Raw genomic sequence first — 15129 nt, forward strand, 5'->3', positions numbered from 1 at the left:
GCTTTGGTCATCTGCAAAGCATAGGTTGCAAATCGGCCATCCATGGTTTGAAATGGAAAAGTGATGGTAATGGACGAAACACTCTTTGGAGGTGAATTTTTGCATCACATGTCATACTCTGCCAAAAGCCTTTTTTTTTTAAGTTGTGAGGGAGGTCTGCTGATGCTAAAAATGCTTCTCTAGTGTGACAGTTGAAGATCTGCTCAGCTGTGCTCCTACCTGTTCTTAAGCCAACAAGTCTAGAATCTTGTTTGGTCACACCCGTACTTTAATCAGCATAAATAACATCTTCAAGATGTACTAAAAATAGCCCATTTACTAATGTATGGTTGTGGTCTTGATCAGATGCACTTGTTTAAAACAGTCTTTGGTTCATTTACAAACTTTTCTGTTAATTCTAGTCAACAAATTAAGCATCCAACTTTAAGCTTTTTTTATATTCAGAAATTCTAAAAGCACTGGTTGATGGGGGGAAAACTTTTTTTTAATTAGCTTAACATGGTTAGGTTGATAATGCACTATTGTAATATGATTATTGAACTAAAGAGATTCATCAAGAGGGGATAGTGAGGCAGGAGCTGTTAAAATTCTTGTACTACAGTATTTTGATTTTTTTTTCTCAAAAGAATTTAAAATATAAATGGGACTCCACAAAAAGTGTCAGTATTTCCTGGAAAAAACATTCATAATTATAAAAAAATTGTAAGAGTTGCATCAGGATGGCTCCAAAACTTGTAACACCTTGGAAAGATATATATCAAGCAAGACTGCATAGAAAACTGCTTTTCTGTAACACGAGGTCCAGGAAGGCAGGGAGATTACCAAAGACCTTGGCATTTACACATACAATGCACTTGTGCCTTGTGATGTAAGACAAGTAAACTGAAAGATGTGGACTCCCCTTATCAGTTCTGCAGAGAAACATTGGTTCCTGAAGAAAGTAGTTGTATATTACTGGCTACATCACAGCAAAGGTACAAAGAGAACTGCATGTCGATAAATGATGTAAAAGCTAGAGAGAACAGTAAAAGAAATTAAGCAAGTTATGCAATCCATGAAAGAACACTGGAAATTTTGTTCAGGAACAGCTGCTTCATGTGGACAGAGAATTCAACTTTTGAAATGTGTGCAAAATGACAGTGTCATGATAACCCAGATTTTTATTTTTTGGCTATGCACTTGAAAAAGGGAACCAGAAAAATAGAATGTAGGTAATGAAAATTTGGAACAGATACATGATTGTAGGTGTCTCCTCATTGGAAACCAAAGTTTGCAATACAAGAGCAGTAGAACAAACTGCTGCATGCACATGTTTACTTTGTGAAAGGGGGCATGCGCCAGCCACAACTACTTGCCTGGCTTTTAAAGCTCTCCGATCACAGTGTCCTCTTGGTGAATCTCTTTGAACTCTGTAAATAGTGACTACATTTTGCTTGTTGGCCATTCATCTATGGCCTATAGCCATATATTCTTTCACCACAAGAACACAAAGAAGAAAGTTCAAGTTTACATGTGTAATACAAGATAATCATATAACAAATGAGTTGGTATTATTAAATACACACCCACAACCATACTGTTATGCCATCTGCACAGTGATATGAGCCAGTGATATGCTGTATTTTTAAACAGGTTACCACCCCTCCTGTACTGTTGCCTGAAGGGGAGACTTACGAAAATTGTCAGTCAGTTGATTACGAAGAGATGATTGCAGGCATTGAAGTTGGGGGGAATGAGCTGGCACGAATGTGTGTTATGGTAAGTACGAGTGCCAAACTAAATTCAAAGGAGCAACCTATAACCCCTTTTGCTCCCAATAGTATTTATATGTACGGTGTAATAATTTGAAACAAAGGGCTAAAAAGCATTTGCTGCATGCTAACCTTTCAAACAAATAATTGTCCGACTCGACGTGATGTCAGTGATTATGTACAATGGGTACACCTACTTGCACATTTAGGACAGCACTGTCTTATGACAGTAGTTTTTGCCAAATCCATTAACTGAAGACAGTTTCCTACTATTGTCCTGAATGAGGTAACTTTAGCTAATGCTTTTTGCCCTTCACATCATACTTTGTTGCAGGAAAGAGCCACATCAAATCATTTTGACAAAAATACCTTTTCCTCTCTGGAAAGCACTTGGAAGAAAATGATGTCACACTTTGAGTTTCATGCTCAGTGCATCATCCGCTTTGCCAAGAGAGTGCCAGGTGAGACACCATCTCATGCAGTTGAATGGCATAATAGACACACTTTGTTTGACTCGGTGTTGTTATTAAAATGTTTCAGGTTTATTGTTGCGTGATGGTGTTTAAAGTAATGACATGTTTCAGGTTTCCGAAAACTGCCTTTGGATGATCAAGTGCTCCTTGTACAACTCGCCATCTATCCCATTGTCATCTTGAATCATTCGCGTACTTACAACGTAAAGACTGGGTTCTACAACTACTTCAACTTCACCAAATCCGAAGAGGATGCTATTTTCAAAGTCTGCCCCGGTTTAAACATATTAAGAGATCATTTCAAGCACATGGGCGTCATGACACAGATGATGAAACTGGACAATGTGGAGTATACGCTCTTATCCTGCATGTTGCTGGTCGACAGCGGTAAGTTGAATCTCTATTAACCCTTGATAATGAAGGGCCTTCTTGACCAAGGGCTTTTTTTCCCTAAAATACCTAACATCTGTGAAGGGCTAAACATACAAACATATCTGAAATCATTTTTTTTATATATAACATCTTGCATTTTTACCCCCTCCAGAGTGTCCAGGGATTGTGGAGAAAGAAAAGGCACTAGAGTTGCAGACCAAGCTGCTGAAGGTTTTCCAGTTATATGAAGAGAGTGAGTATGATTCTTTATATCAATAATTTAATAAAAGCAGTTGAGCAGTCACTTGGCCATGATTATTAAACAACACGATTCTGTTCCAGGAAGTGGAAAATGCCGCTTTGGAGAACTGATGCTGCTGATCAGCGAGCTGTCACTGGCGAACATGCAGCATGGACAAGTAGTGACCGCTTTTGTCAAAGAGCATCCACATCTAGAAGTCTGTGCACTGTATAAAGAAATGTTCTTCTGATGTGCTGGGTGCTACTGACGATCTTTCAAATTCCGAACGAGGAGAACAAGGTGGCTGCTTTGAGTCTGTGATGTCGGTGGGTCATTCTGCCAGAGAACAATGCTGTGATCTGTTGCTGCCACGAAGAGTGCTTGGGAGTTGGCAGAGAAAGCCAAACTGCAAAGAAAGTGTTTTCAAATAAATAGCCACATTCTTGGAGCTTATAAGTTGTTTTGCATATAAAAGCTTGTCATGCTTTACAGTAACAAGCTTTTAAATTTACCTCAGAACTGGACGTTTGATGGCTTCATCATAAACAAGGTCCCTCAGGTGAGAGAGGTCCCAGCTGCTCCAGAGCCTGTGACAGAAGTGTGCACGTTAGAAAATTTGACAAGGAACCCTTGTAGCATTTTCTCAGATCCAACATTCACTCCTGAAAGAATTGTGTTTACCTGATGACACCGGTGTCGAGCCCGCCAGCAATGACGTTAATGGAACGTCCTTCTGGAGCACAGGAGTAAGCCAGGCACTGGATGCGAGCTACACATGAGTAATGGCCGACCTCACATCCATTGATAGTGTGCACCCAAAGGGTGCTGCCTTTTTCTGGACAGAGGATGCATATAATTGAATTTTGGCAGCTGGCATATATTAGTGGGTATTTTCTGAGGCAAGAAATGTGTCTAGATGCTCAAAAGGTGAACTTTGCGTACCTGTGTGACTTGCGCTTGCTACATCTCCAAGAGTAGGGCTCACTGCCAGAGCTACTATAGGATGCTTATGTGATGACAGAGTCCGCACATATGATAACCTGCCATGATATAAATGCTAAATAAATAAATATAAAAACAAACAAGGGAATTTGTAATGCCTCCCCATCTGAAAAACACACCCATTTACTCCACCGAAAATACAAATCCCTCTAACCTGTTCAGGTCCCAGATGATGACAGAAGCATCCCTACTGCCACTAACAACCACTCCAAAAGCCTTGCTGATCTGTATGACGTTGACATCTGCACCATGGCCACACATGACCCTCTGCAGTCCCCATACATGTAAAGTAGTGGGCTGTATGAAAGAAAAAATAGCATGTCTGCAATTCAGTAGATGGAACAGAGTGTGCAAGCAGCAATGCCAAGATGCATTAGCAGTCATGTGTAATACACTGATTTTGTAGAAGACATTTCTCACCTTTGCCACATTGTGTGAGATATTGTAGACGCCAATGCTACCGGAGGCAGTGGCCACAAACAGAAGACACCTGTCCAAGGCAGCTGCACAGCATGTCACCTGAGACCATAAGACAGATCAGTAGCGTCAGATCAACATGCCTCTAGCATCTACCCACTTCTCATACTACTAATTTTCTGCACAGATGACATCACTGCAAAGGACAAATAGCAAAAATAAAACGTGTTCTGGTTATTAACACATTTTAAGAGTTTATCTATCCCTAAATGATTCTACATCTTTTAGCTTCCAAAAATAAGAAAAACTAAAATAACATTTAAAGCTTGATTCATTTTTTTTATGTTTGTGACGATGTGTGGTATAGTCAAGGAAAAACATTTCCTAAGACATAGTCATTCTTCTCAGATCGAATCTAAAATAAAATCACCATTTATGTTTTAGAAATGATCACAAATAAAAATGATTGTTGTCTTCAAATAATGTTGTACAATCCATTTTTAACATTAGACATGATAAGCCAGTCTTGTGGCTGTCATAAAAATACACAAACTTCTCTGAAGTTCAAAGATTCAGGGGAATCAACACTGCAGAGAAAAAAGAAAATGCTTGAATACTCAACTATTGGGAACAAACTCTTGCATTGTCCCCAAGTAATGTGCTCCATTCTAAAATCGGTATAGCAGGCCACTGCGATATTAAAATATGAAAATCCTATGGCTGTAAACATTTCTTAACCTATACAAACAGTTCCCTCATGAAACAGACCAATGCATTCCAGCAGGTATCAGGTGAAACATTTTAAATTAATGAGTACACGCCTGTTTGTTGCTCTACATTGTCAAATGCCTACAGGCTTGACAGAAATCCAGCCTGAAGTGCACTCGGCATACCTACCCTTTCATAGGGACTGGTTGCCATGAAGTTGAGCAGAGATCTGTTGTTGTGGGTTAACACTCGCAAGATGTTGTCAGGGTGATTCCAACTTATGGTTCCCGCCAGCATGATGTCTGCCTGCCGTTGCACAGGGTCTAAGAAACACAGACAACCTTCATCTTCATGGTTAACAAAAGCAGACCATCAGAGAAACAATGCTGTACCACAACACAACAAAGCAATTAAAACACTAACATCACAGTCCTGAGAAGAAGAAATAATAATATTTATATAAAGCATTTCCCCACACTAAGGTGAGCTCAATGTGCTTTACAAGAGCAGTAGGTAATAATGCAGCTGTATGATAGAGAAGGGCATCACAAGCAGGCAATCATACAAGCATGCACAGTGAATGTCGCTAGGAACAACACAGGAGAAAGTAATGGTAAACCAATTACAATAGGTGTTGCTGATAGAGGTTTTAAGTGAAGGTTGTAGCCTCTCCACTGCACGGAGAAAGGCAGTACTTTCCAAAGGCTGGGGCCAGGGAAAAAAATGACTGCTTAACTCTCCAGCCTGGTATGTGGGACATTTAGAAAACTGGAGTGGGCAAAGTGAACAGACTTGTAGGGTGACACAAGCTCAGAATATATCAAAACTTAATGTAGAGCTACACCGTTTTATTAAATGCAGCATTTTAGTTGACTGGTGACAAATATTTGACAATTCCACAAACATAAAAATCTGAGAAAAATCTACTTTACCTGTAGGCTTTGCTTGGAGACTGATCAAGGTTGAATCTCGCTCTATGCCAAACACAGATCCAGACCCAAGGGAAACAAGGGAGGCTATTTCCACCTCAAGTTTTGCAAGCAGATGCCAAGATGGCTGTGGCAGATCAGGTGATCCAACATAGTTGCCCCATTTCAAACCATTGACAGTGGGAACAGGCCGTGGCTGCCAACAGGTCAAGGCAAAACTGATGACGTCATAATAATGATCATCCTGCGATTAACCTGCAGATTAATTCCATCAAGCGAAAATGTCCTTCAAGGTGGTACCTGATATTCTGTGCCTGAACAATCTGCATGCTGAAAAACACTACCTTCAATATCTTTGGATGTAGAAAAGAGGGCATATTGCTCGTTTTCATTGATAATTCATTCTAGACAAATTTTGCACTCAATGCTACCTCTAAAAATTGGGGGGCTCATTTTTCTTAGCATCATTTTGGACTCAGGTTAGCTTTCAGCCTTCATTGACTATTCTGGGATTTAGAGACTATTCCACACAAACACCCACCACGTATGTTCGTCTTTCCTGCTGTGATATGGAAAATTTCAGTCCTGATGAAGACAAATGTGATTTGCCAGAATGAGGGGTGAAAAACAGCTGTCTTGGCGTTTGGCCATAGGTTCTAATCATGGTCAACAGTGCTTGCCGCTTCACTTGGTCAGTGACAGAGCTGACATCAACTCCAAAATATGTCTGCATCAAACCAAAATAAATCCCTTAAAGTTATCAAACATATGTATTTCTGAACTTGCAGTATAAAGAACTTCTCAATATCATTTCCATTCTGTCAAGCAACACACACAGAAAATTATAATTTTATGTCCACAAACTACGCAATGTTTAGAATTTATATTCCACTTAACTTACTGATGGATGAAACACATTGATAGCTTTTATAGCCTCTTCCCCTTTCTGCTTGAAGCCAAAAACAAGATCGATCCAATGGTTCAACATCTGTGTGGCAATGGGCGACTCCAAGGCCTGTCGGTGAATCAGCACAAAAATTCGAGCATCGTTGCCACTCCATGGAGGCAACAACACATCGTTGACTTGTTCCCCATTTTGCCGTACTCCAAAATCAAACCCTGAAATACAGTTTTCCCCATAAAAATATGCCATATGTGATTGGCCTATCAATGAAAAAATCTAGAGTTGCTATACAGTTAATGAAAGGGAGAGAAAATTATACAAATTCAGGATTTCAGCAGTTTGTCCATTGCTTCTTTAATCTAGATGGTATTCTTTCACTGCAGTTACCAGTGAGATTTACTCAACACTGGTCATAACTTTCATGACATGACAAACTAGCATAACTTTCATGACATGACAAAATCACTCAGATCTACACATTGTGCTGATTCTGACAAATGGTTAACAGCATCACGTTGACAAACCACTGTGACCATGATGAAGAAATTCACCTTCATTGTTCACAAGAAATTCAGGAAGAAAGAAGAATTCTGGAATGAGTTCTTTGACATCAGTTGATGATTCAAAGCTTGACAGCCGCCAGGATGTGCGGATGCTATGGAATGTTCGGTCTGGAATGTCAAAGCTCTTATCTGAAAACACCACAACATTATTGCAAAGAGAGTGGGAATAACCAGGAGCTTTGTACCATTTGGCATTAAAAGACTATATGTTTGAACATGGATACTCATTTGTAAGTATATATATACACAGTGCAGCATTGCCCTCTTCTGTGAGAGCTCACCACAGGAGTTGTGTAGATATGTCATCAAACCGCAACACTAAGCTATCATTTCTGCTCCAGACATATGCCATTCTTTTAATGACACCACACTGTGTCAAGATCCTGTTATGCATCACAGAGTTGAGATGCAAGTTGAAGGGGTAAGGCTTACAAGGAACTTACCCTGGTAAGCAAGGAACATTTGAGTGAATGGTGGCAGACGGACCAGGTAGTGCAGGACAGTTCCACTGTTGGAGTAGTGGCTGCCATAGTGGAAAGGCTCCACATGCATCACTTCTTCTGGCCCTGGCCGCAACATCTCTTGTCTCAGAAACTGAAAGCAGTGACGATGAAGCCCAAGTGAAGTGTGTGGCTATTTGTCCACATAAGTGCTATATCTTTTATGGTGGATGTTTTTTATCTGTAGAGAATTTGTTAACCAAGTGACTATTATGGTGTATGCTTTTTTATCTGTAGTCTTCTGTTGTTTGAGTGACTGTTCGGAATGCTTAGTCATTCTTTGTAAATTGTCTGTATGCAAACTCTGTTATCGCACTCAGCATGAGATGCAGCACTTCTTGAATATATCATTTGTGTGTGTGCTGTAAAACACAAGAGGTCACTTGTAAAGCCAGGAGATGCACTCTTCCAATCCTATTATTTATAAAGCAGGTTTATTCTACTTTTGTCTGAAATCTTGTTTTTGCATGACGCTAGATGTGATGGTCAAGCCATCACTGTATTAGATTTGAGATGACTTTTATTACAAAAGGTCATATATTATTGTTCTTACCTCATAGTTATCGATATACTTCCTTTCTCGGGACTTGTCTTGCACAGCAATAGGTTTCCGAAGGTCCCTGAACAAAATAGCATTAGTACAGGTAAAAAGCATTCTGGCCTTCACTTATCATGCCATTTTGAAGCAATCAACAACTTGATGATCTCTTGTTCTTGAACAGTGTTATATATCCAACTATATTCCTGCATTTGGAGGTCAAAGGACACAGACATGCTGTTAAAGGATAATTGGTAGTCAATACTGACTACTCCAGCTGGTACAATGTAGTAAATAAGCATGTGTGTGTGTATATATATAAAAGGGTAAAAATTCACTTGAAAATCCCTCCCATCCCTCCCAACCTCCCACCACCCTCCAAGCAAATTCAGTCCTAAAGGGCAAAAAATTTGAAAAGAAAGGCTGAACCTGACCTGAAAACAGAAGGGTCCTCCAGGTTCAGCTCGTCACTCTCATAATCCCGAAGGATGAAGGGTAGGATTGGGTACTGCATTAGGTCGTTGAATGAGCGGCCAGACAGTTTGTTCAGACAAGTGAGGTAGTCAAAGTTGGTCATGTTCCCTTCTAGCCACATCTTCTGAATATCACCCACTGTCTGCTCCTGGCCTTTGGGTTTTTCCAGCTGACTCAAGAGAAGTCCCAGGACTTTGTCTCGGTCCTGAGAAGAAAAATTTCCAGCATCTCCTCCATTATCAGGGCCTAACACATATGCCTTAAAGACATTAAATTAAATTACAGGAGTTACACAGATATTAAATTACGATTGCCAAACTTACACTTGGAACACGTCAAAATCTGCAAAATATCTCCTCTCGCTAAAGACATTTTCCTCCCTCATATCAAAGATAATATTATTATATTTCTAAAGAAAAAGTGCACAAGACAGAATACAGTCACATTTATATGCAAAGCACCATTAGCTCCAGAACTTTTCTTTGTTAAAGGTATGTCATTTATCACACTCCTCATTCTCTAATGCATATGTGTAACCTTCATGAAACAATAAAACAGATTAAAATTTAAGACCAGACATCTTTCATTTTGGCTGCTTTAAGACCTGGAGGAGGATGTGTTCTTACAGCCATGGTATCGAAGGACAGCAAGTAGGTACGGCCAGTGACAAGGAAGATCTCCAGGGCTGTGTCCTGAAGCTGGTACCACCGTGAGTGGACCTCCAGCAGCTCTGTATAGCGCCATGTCATTGACAGCTGGTCTTGGTTGCCAAGCAAAATCTGCAGCTCACAATGCAAGAGATTGTTCTTCAGTTGACATGACTTTAATGATACATTTAGACATCCCAGAATACTAGATGCACAAAGGGTACTATTTAAAAACTGGTTTTGTATATCAGTACATAATATATTCATCCACATGGTCAGACACACTCCATACTCCAACTCTGCAAACACACATTTGTAAGAGCTTAGCGACAGTATAAAACTAAACAATTTTCCTTTAATTCCAAAGAATTTATCATGCCACACATATTCCAGCAAATAAGATGGCTCACCTGAGTGTAATCAGGGTGTGTAATGGCCTTATCAGCAACAAAGAAAAGGAACTGCTCACCTGTAATATTTTATTCTCATATTCACAATATAGTCATGTGCAACTGTGAAGCCAATACATACATTGGCAATAATTCTTAACATGCAAATCATTATTAGACTGTAATAGACCATAATAAATCCACAATAAACAATAATCAAATTTCCATCACTAGCATCTCCAAGATGTAGATTATTCTTTCAGCTAGTGAATCATTTACTTTTCATTTTGTGCAAACTCATGTGGGAAGCTGATAACAAATGGGAAACGATGACATTTTAAAATTGTTTGCCTCTCAACATTACTGACTAAAAAAAAGCATGCAAATATGCAAGTCTACATACCCAGCAGAAACTCTCCTTTACTTTCAAATGATGGCGACACAGCTGTGCAGACAACGGTGTATCTGTGGACATAATAGAAAAATGTACAACCAGCTTCTAAAAAATGTCAAGATGATGATTTAGAACAGTGGTTCTCAAAGTATTTCGGACTGCGGACCACTTTACTTAAGTAAAAAATATGGCGGACCACCAAGGCCTAAAATCACATTGTACTATGAATTTCAAATTTAAATTGCCGCATTTGTTTCATTACAATTCAAAACTAAATGTCCTTTTGTGACAGTAGCATAGTAATAAGTTGACATAAAACTACCTCGTTATTTGTAATTAAAATGTTAATGCGAGGAATGCATCACTTTAAACATCACTTTGCTGACATATGAGGACTATCAGCCGTGGACCACCTGACTTATGCACGGGGACCACTAGTGGTCCGCGGACCACACTTTGAGAACCACTGATCTAGAATGCAATACAAAATACCACAGTGAATATACATTAGACTGATGAACAAATGATCACTAATGTTCCAGGTACACTGTACTAAATAACCTGATAACCTAAAGTAAAAATACTTGCCCTTGAACCCTTTCCATACACAGATTTCAAAAGCTACCAACTCATAATCACTTTAACCATTCAACGACCAGTCTTTCATCCAAGGTGATCTTAAAATATGCAAAACAAAAGACAGCAACAAACCAACTGCCATGTCCATCAAGCAAAATCTCAGCATTTTATTGTCCCTCAGATGGCTGCTGAAAATCCTAACAAATGAATTTAAATAAAAGAAAAGCCTGTAAAGTCCATTAGAAATGTGAAAAGACTACATACTGCACCGTGTCATTGGTGAAGAGTTTGTAGACAAGTGTAGCAGAGTCCGACACCTGGTGGGTGTCTTCAAAAAGGTATTTCAGAGGTGGGTCTTCTTCCTGACCAACTGAATTTAACGCAAACTGTGACTGAAGTTATGTCAACTACAACATTTAGAGCCCCAAAACTGAATTTTAGTAAACTATGATATTTACAATGTAAACTGTACAACAACTACATTTCTGAGACTAGGATAACAGTCCAAAGGTCATGTCTTCAAAACTGCACAACAGTAGTTCTACCATGGCCAGGCTGACCACAGCTACAATATAGAGAACTGTCAATTTCTTATGAATTGATTAGGATATATATTAGCAATTCCAGAAGGGCCAGGCTACATACCCAACTTGCTACGATGCTCTGGCAAAAGGTATTTGGGAGCTAGACCAAGATGACAGCGCATGAGTCGACGACGTATCCGTCCAGGCCCCTCAGTGGGGTCAAGCTGCCAGGATTTAGGGTATGACTGTGAATGGTGCCACACCCCTCTGTAAACAAGAACAGAACCCAGTCCAGCCTAACTACGAAACAAAATTAATGAGAAAACATGGTTTACAAAAAGTAAGTAATAAATATAGATAGAATGTAATAATATTACAGAAGCATTTTTGATGAAGCATTCTGCTACACACCACACCCCAAAGTAACAAAATAACCAATGCACTACCTCTCATGTGTAAGGCTATGAACAAGGTCCTGCCAGCTTTTCATGAAGTGGACTTGCTGGGCCATACTGTTTTTGATATGGTCTATCAAGGCAGCCCGCTCTCGACCTTGTTGCCCAGAAACAGCACGTGTCACATCCATGGCATGTTCTGATACACGCTTCACCACATCATCAAAGCGCAGCAGCACCCTAAACGAAATGATATACAGACCTTTATCACAATCTTGCTAACAAAAAGCTTGCTGTACTTCAAATACGGCTATCCCCTGCATTTTTTGCTGATCCAGCACAGGACTGGCTTATCTGTTAACCAATTTTTTTAAAGACTCACTTCTTAGAGTTACTTCTGCGCCTGTTCAACCAAGCCAGCTGGTCACGGGTGAATTTTGAGCTGATTGCCATCTTGTCCTTCAAGAAAAATATGTCAACAAAGACAGATGACAAATAATGAACATAAATCATAAATTTGATTTAAGTATCACTACATATATAAAGACAGTATAATTTTCTAAATGAAATAAAATTGATGCATCTGTATATCCATTGATTTTATTCCTGTTAGTGATGTACACTAAGTGCACTTATCGCACTTGACCTAGTCAATATAGTATGATCATTATTGTAGTTACCAGCCCCTGAAAGAATAAATCTGACCCTGTTACTCAGGGTGGCACCATTGGGCTGCCAGTTACCTGATGCCTTGCCTTAAAAAATTTCTGCTCAACCCGCCAGACAAAGAGACATGTCCAAGGCATTAAGAAAAGAGCAAGCAGCTGACAACAACAGTTGCGACCTGTGCTATGCAGCCTAGCCCGTCGCTGTCACCAGCATGGCCCTCAGAACATTGCTTTGATTCTCCATTTTCACGTGTAGCAGTGAGTCGCTCACAGTGCCAACTGATATTTTACTGAGCTAGTCTCGACAGTGTGTATTGTAAGTCTCCTTCTGCTTCCCACCCAGGAAGGGAAAAGTGTACTGAAGTAAATACAATAAAACAGTCAACAGGTCCAGTAGGACAGATAATAGACCAGTGATTAAATGCACTAGGATGGAGTGGCGAAGGTAACACTGATATTTTTTTTAAAATGTTAGTAATGTCTAACAAACAAGCCCTACTGCTGACACCAACACATCAACACATACCTCATTCAAAGCCTCTGCCTGTTCTGAATGTATCTGCTGGTCAAGTGAAATAACGGGACAACCACACTGTCGCAGCTGTGAAAGCATGCCTAAGGTAAGTTCTCTTTGTCCAGGGTTCATCCAGTCTCTCCAGGTAGTCAGTAGGTTGTGAAGGTGCAAACCCATTTCTATGCCCTTCAAAAGTTTAAAAAAGTCATAATCTATTAACTCTAACCAAGTTATTTCTACAGGCTAATGCTTTAATATGTTAACATATACAATCTTTCACGTGCTGAAGACATAAAAAATTCCCCCAAACTACCCTAATATGAATTTCTTCAAAATGTGACTCAGTTAACATAGTACAGAAATACAGTTTACTACAGCGATACCCAGAGTTGCCAAAAGAGATCACAGCACACACTGTTTGTCCGAGGACATTTCTCTTGCAAACTTTTCTGCAAGTTTATTGTCAACTTTCAAACTACTGCTTCACATAAAGTCGGTAACTGACATACGTCATAAGCCCAATGAGAAACTTTATTCACACACAGCAACAGTGCATACAGACTAAAAGGCTACAATCTAGAATCTATCCATTACCATTCATGCATGCACACACATTCAATGAATCTAGACAATGAAAGCAGCATCACTCACAAGCACACATCCAAATGCTAGCATGTTCTAATGCTTTACAGAAGGTCAGCACTTAGTGTACATGCAGACCCGATCAAAGCGACACTGCAGATCGTTTCAAGGAAAGATAAATGTTGCAGTCCCGCTGGCTGCTGGAGCCTCTCGATTTTAGGCACTCTCTCAAATCCCTCTCTCACGATACCTTCTGGCATGCTGGTATCAGTATTTGATTTGTATAATAATTTTTAAAATCAGAAGCCAACAGTAACATCTCATAACCTTAAAGAACAAGGGAAGGAACTGATGTTTTATGCAAAGCCAGCATCAGGTTATATCATGGCAAAGCAGCCAGCCTTGTAAACAGGTGCCACATGCAGAGTTCATAAACAACAAAGCAGTACTTACCTGGGTGCTTGCAAGAAGGCATACCACATTACGCCCAAGGCTTTCTCCCATCAGAAAGGACACGGCAAATATACGAAGTTCAAACTCCACCCAAGGTGACAGCATGCACAACAGGAGACGACCAAACTTTTAAAAGAAAAGATCGCTCTACATGATCATGGACCTCCCATTTTTTATTAATAATTTTATGACATGAACATATACTCACACAGAATCCCTTCTAGTGTATGAATAACTATGGCAATCATTTGGATACTAGGTTGTAACATAAGCTTACATAGTACTAATCCCAGTATCCAGAATGGCCAAGTGATACACTATTACCATCACCATACCTCCTACTTCTAAGCATTACCTGAAGGAGAAAAATGTTTCAAAAGAAATAAAGGGATAAGAGTTCTACAATGCAGACTATTTGAACAAGCTTTATTTTACCAGTCCTGAAAAAAAAGGTCCAAGGCAGCAGGTGATAAGCTGAATCAAGTGGCAAGATCTACCGCATATTTGGAACTCACTATCACACCATTTCCTACCCACTGTTTACACATAGGTATCTTGTTCTTAAGCACTAAAAGCATGCTCCTTAGGAGTGTGAGTAAGCGCTTTACAATTTTTGCATTTATTATTATTATTCCTTTTTTGTTAGACACACTGGTCTTCAGAACAATGCTTACTTGCTTCTTGTGTCTGTGTAAGGTTTTACCATGATTATTCCTTTTGTTTAGACTGTGGACATGTCTCTGTGGTGTGTAGATGTATTTGTCAGGAAGGAGAGTAGTGCCTTTTGAAGCTAGTAACAAATGTGAGTAGTTTTGTGAAGTCCTGTAAGCTGACTTTAGATAGGGAACAGCACTGTATATTATTGAGCTGTACCAGACTCCTTCACGTGTGAGTGCTGCCATTTACCTCGTTATCATGGAATAATGTAGCTAAACATTTTCTGGCAATGCTTAAATGCTATGCTGATGATGACTGTTAATATTACCTGAACACGAAGAACATCCTTCATGCTGGACATGATGGTAGCTTTCCACTTCCTCTGAAAGGAATCCTTGCACTAGAAAAAAACAAAAAAACCCACCAAAATAAGTCCTAGCTTTCTTCACTTTCAT

At 39.6% G+C, this 15129-nt stretch overlaps 2 protein-coding genes across 9 annotated transcripts in view; one reads left to right on the forward strand and one right to left on the reverse strand.

Moving 5' to 3' along the window:
- Positions 1-3519, forward strand: part of LOC112569789 — a 29689-nt gene extending 26170 nt beyond the window's left edge. For all 4 annotated transcript variants that reach the window (XM_025247698.1, XM_025247701.1, XM_025247700.1 and 1 more), the window contains 5 exons: positions 1633-1758; positions 2086-2212; positions 2336-2611; positions 2769-2849; positions 2939-3519. In XM_025247698.1, coding sequence (XP_025103483.1) covers positions 1633-1758; positions 2086-2212; positions 2336-2611; positions 2769-2849; positions 2939-3087 — 759 coding nt within the window. In that variant the 3' untranslated portion in view covers positions 3088-3519. The remainder of the gene's footprint in view (positions 1-1632; positions 1759-2085; positions 2213-2335; positions 2612-2768; positions 2850-2938) is intronic.
- The window catches only part of LOC112569787 (lysosomal-trafficking regulator-like), a 34874-nt gene continuing 22807 nt past the window's right edge, over positions 3063-15129 (reverse strand). For 4 of the 5 annotated variants that reach the window (XM_025247695.1, XM_025247694.1, XM_025247696.1 and 1 more), the window contains exons 33-55: positions 15003-15074; positions 14018-14143; positions 12995-13168; positions 12183-12259; positions 11852-12040; positions 11527-11672; positions 11146-11251; positions 10312-10373; positions 9930-9988; positions 9499-9651; positions 8833-9077; positions 8414-8480; positions 7804-7954; positions 7349-7489; positions 6795-7012; positions 6435-6620; positions 5897-6089; positions 5154-5287; positions 3994-4358; positions 3780-3877; positions 3519-3672; positions 3350-3424; positions 3063-3243 (exon numbers count right to left, since the gene is read on the reverse strand). In XM_025247695.1, coding sequence (XP_025103480.1) covers positions 3099-3243; positions 3350-3424; positions 3519-3672; positions 3780-3877; positions 3994-4358; positions 5154-5287; positions 5897-6089; positions 6435-6620; positions 6795-7012; positions 7349-7489; positions 7804-7954; positions 8414-8480; positions 8833-9077; positions 9499-9651; positions 9930-9988; positions 10312-10373; positions 11146-11251; positions 11527-11672; positions 11852-12040; positions 12183-12259; positions 12995-13168; positions 14018-14143; positions 15003-15074 — 3336 coding nt within the window. In that variant the 3' untranslated portion in view covers positions 3063-3098. The remainder of the gene's footprint in view (positions 3244-3349; positions 3425-3518; positions 3673-3779; positions 3878-3993; positions 4359-5153; positions 5288-5896; positions 6090-6434; positions 6621-6794; positions 7013-7348; positions 7490-7803; positions 7955-8413; positions 8481-8832; positions 9078-9498; positions 9652-9929; positions 9989-10311; positions 10374-11145; positions 11252-11526; positions 11673-11851; positions 12041-12182; positions 12260-12994; positions 13169-14017; positions 14144-15002; positions 15075-15129) is intronic. The other variant, XM_025247697.1, reaches the window with a different exon arrangement.

This window comes from Pomacea canaliculata, linkage group LG8, assembly GCF_003073045.1.
Source record: "Pomacea canaliculata isolate SZHN2017 linkage group LG8, ASM307304v1, whole genome shotgun sequence".
NCBI classification, from domain to species: domain Eukaryota; kingdom Metazoa; phylum Mollusca; class Gastropoda; order Architaenioglossa; family Ampullariidae; genus Pomacea; species Pomacea canaliculata.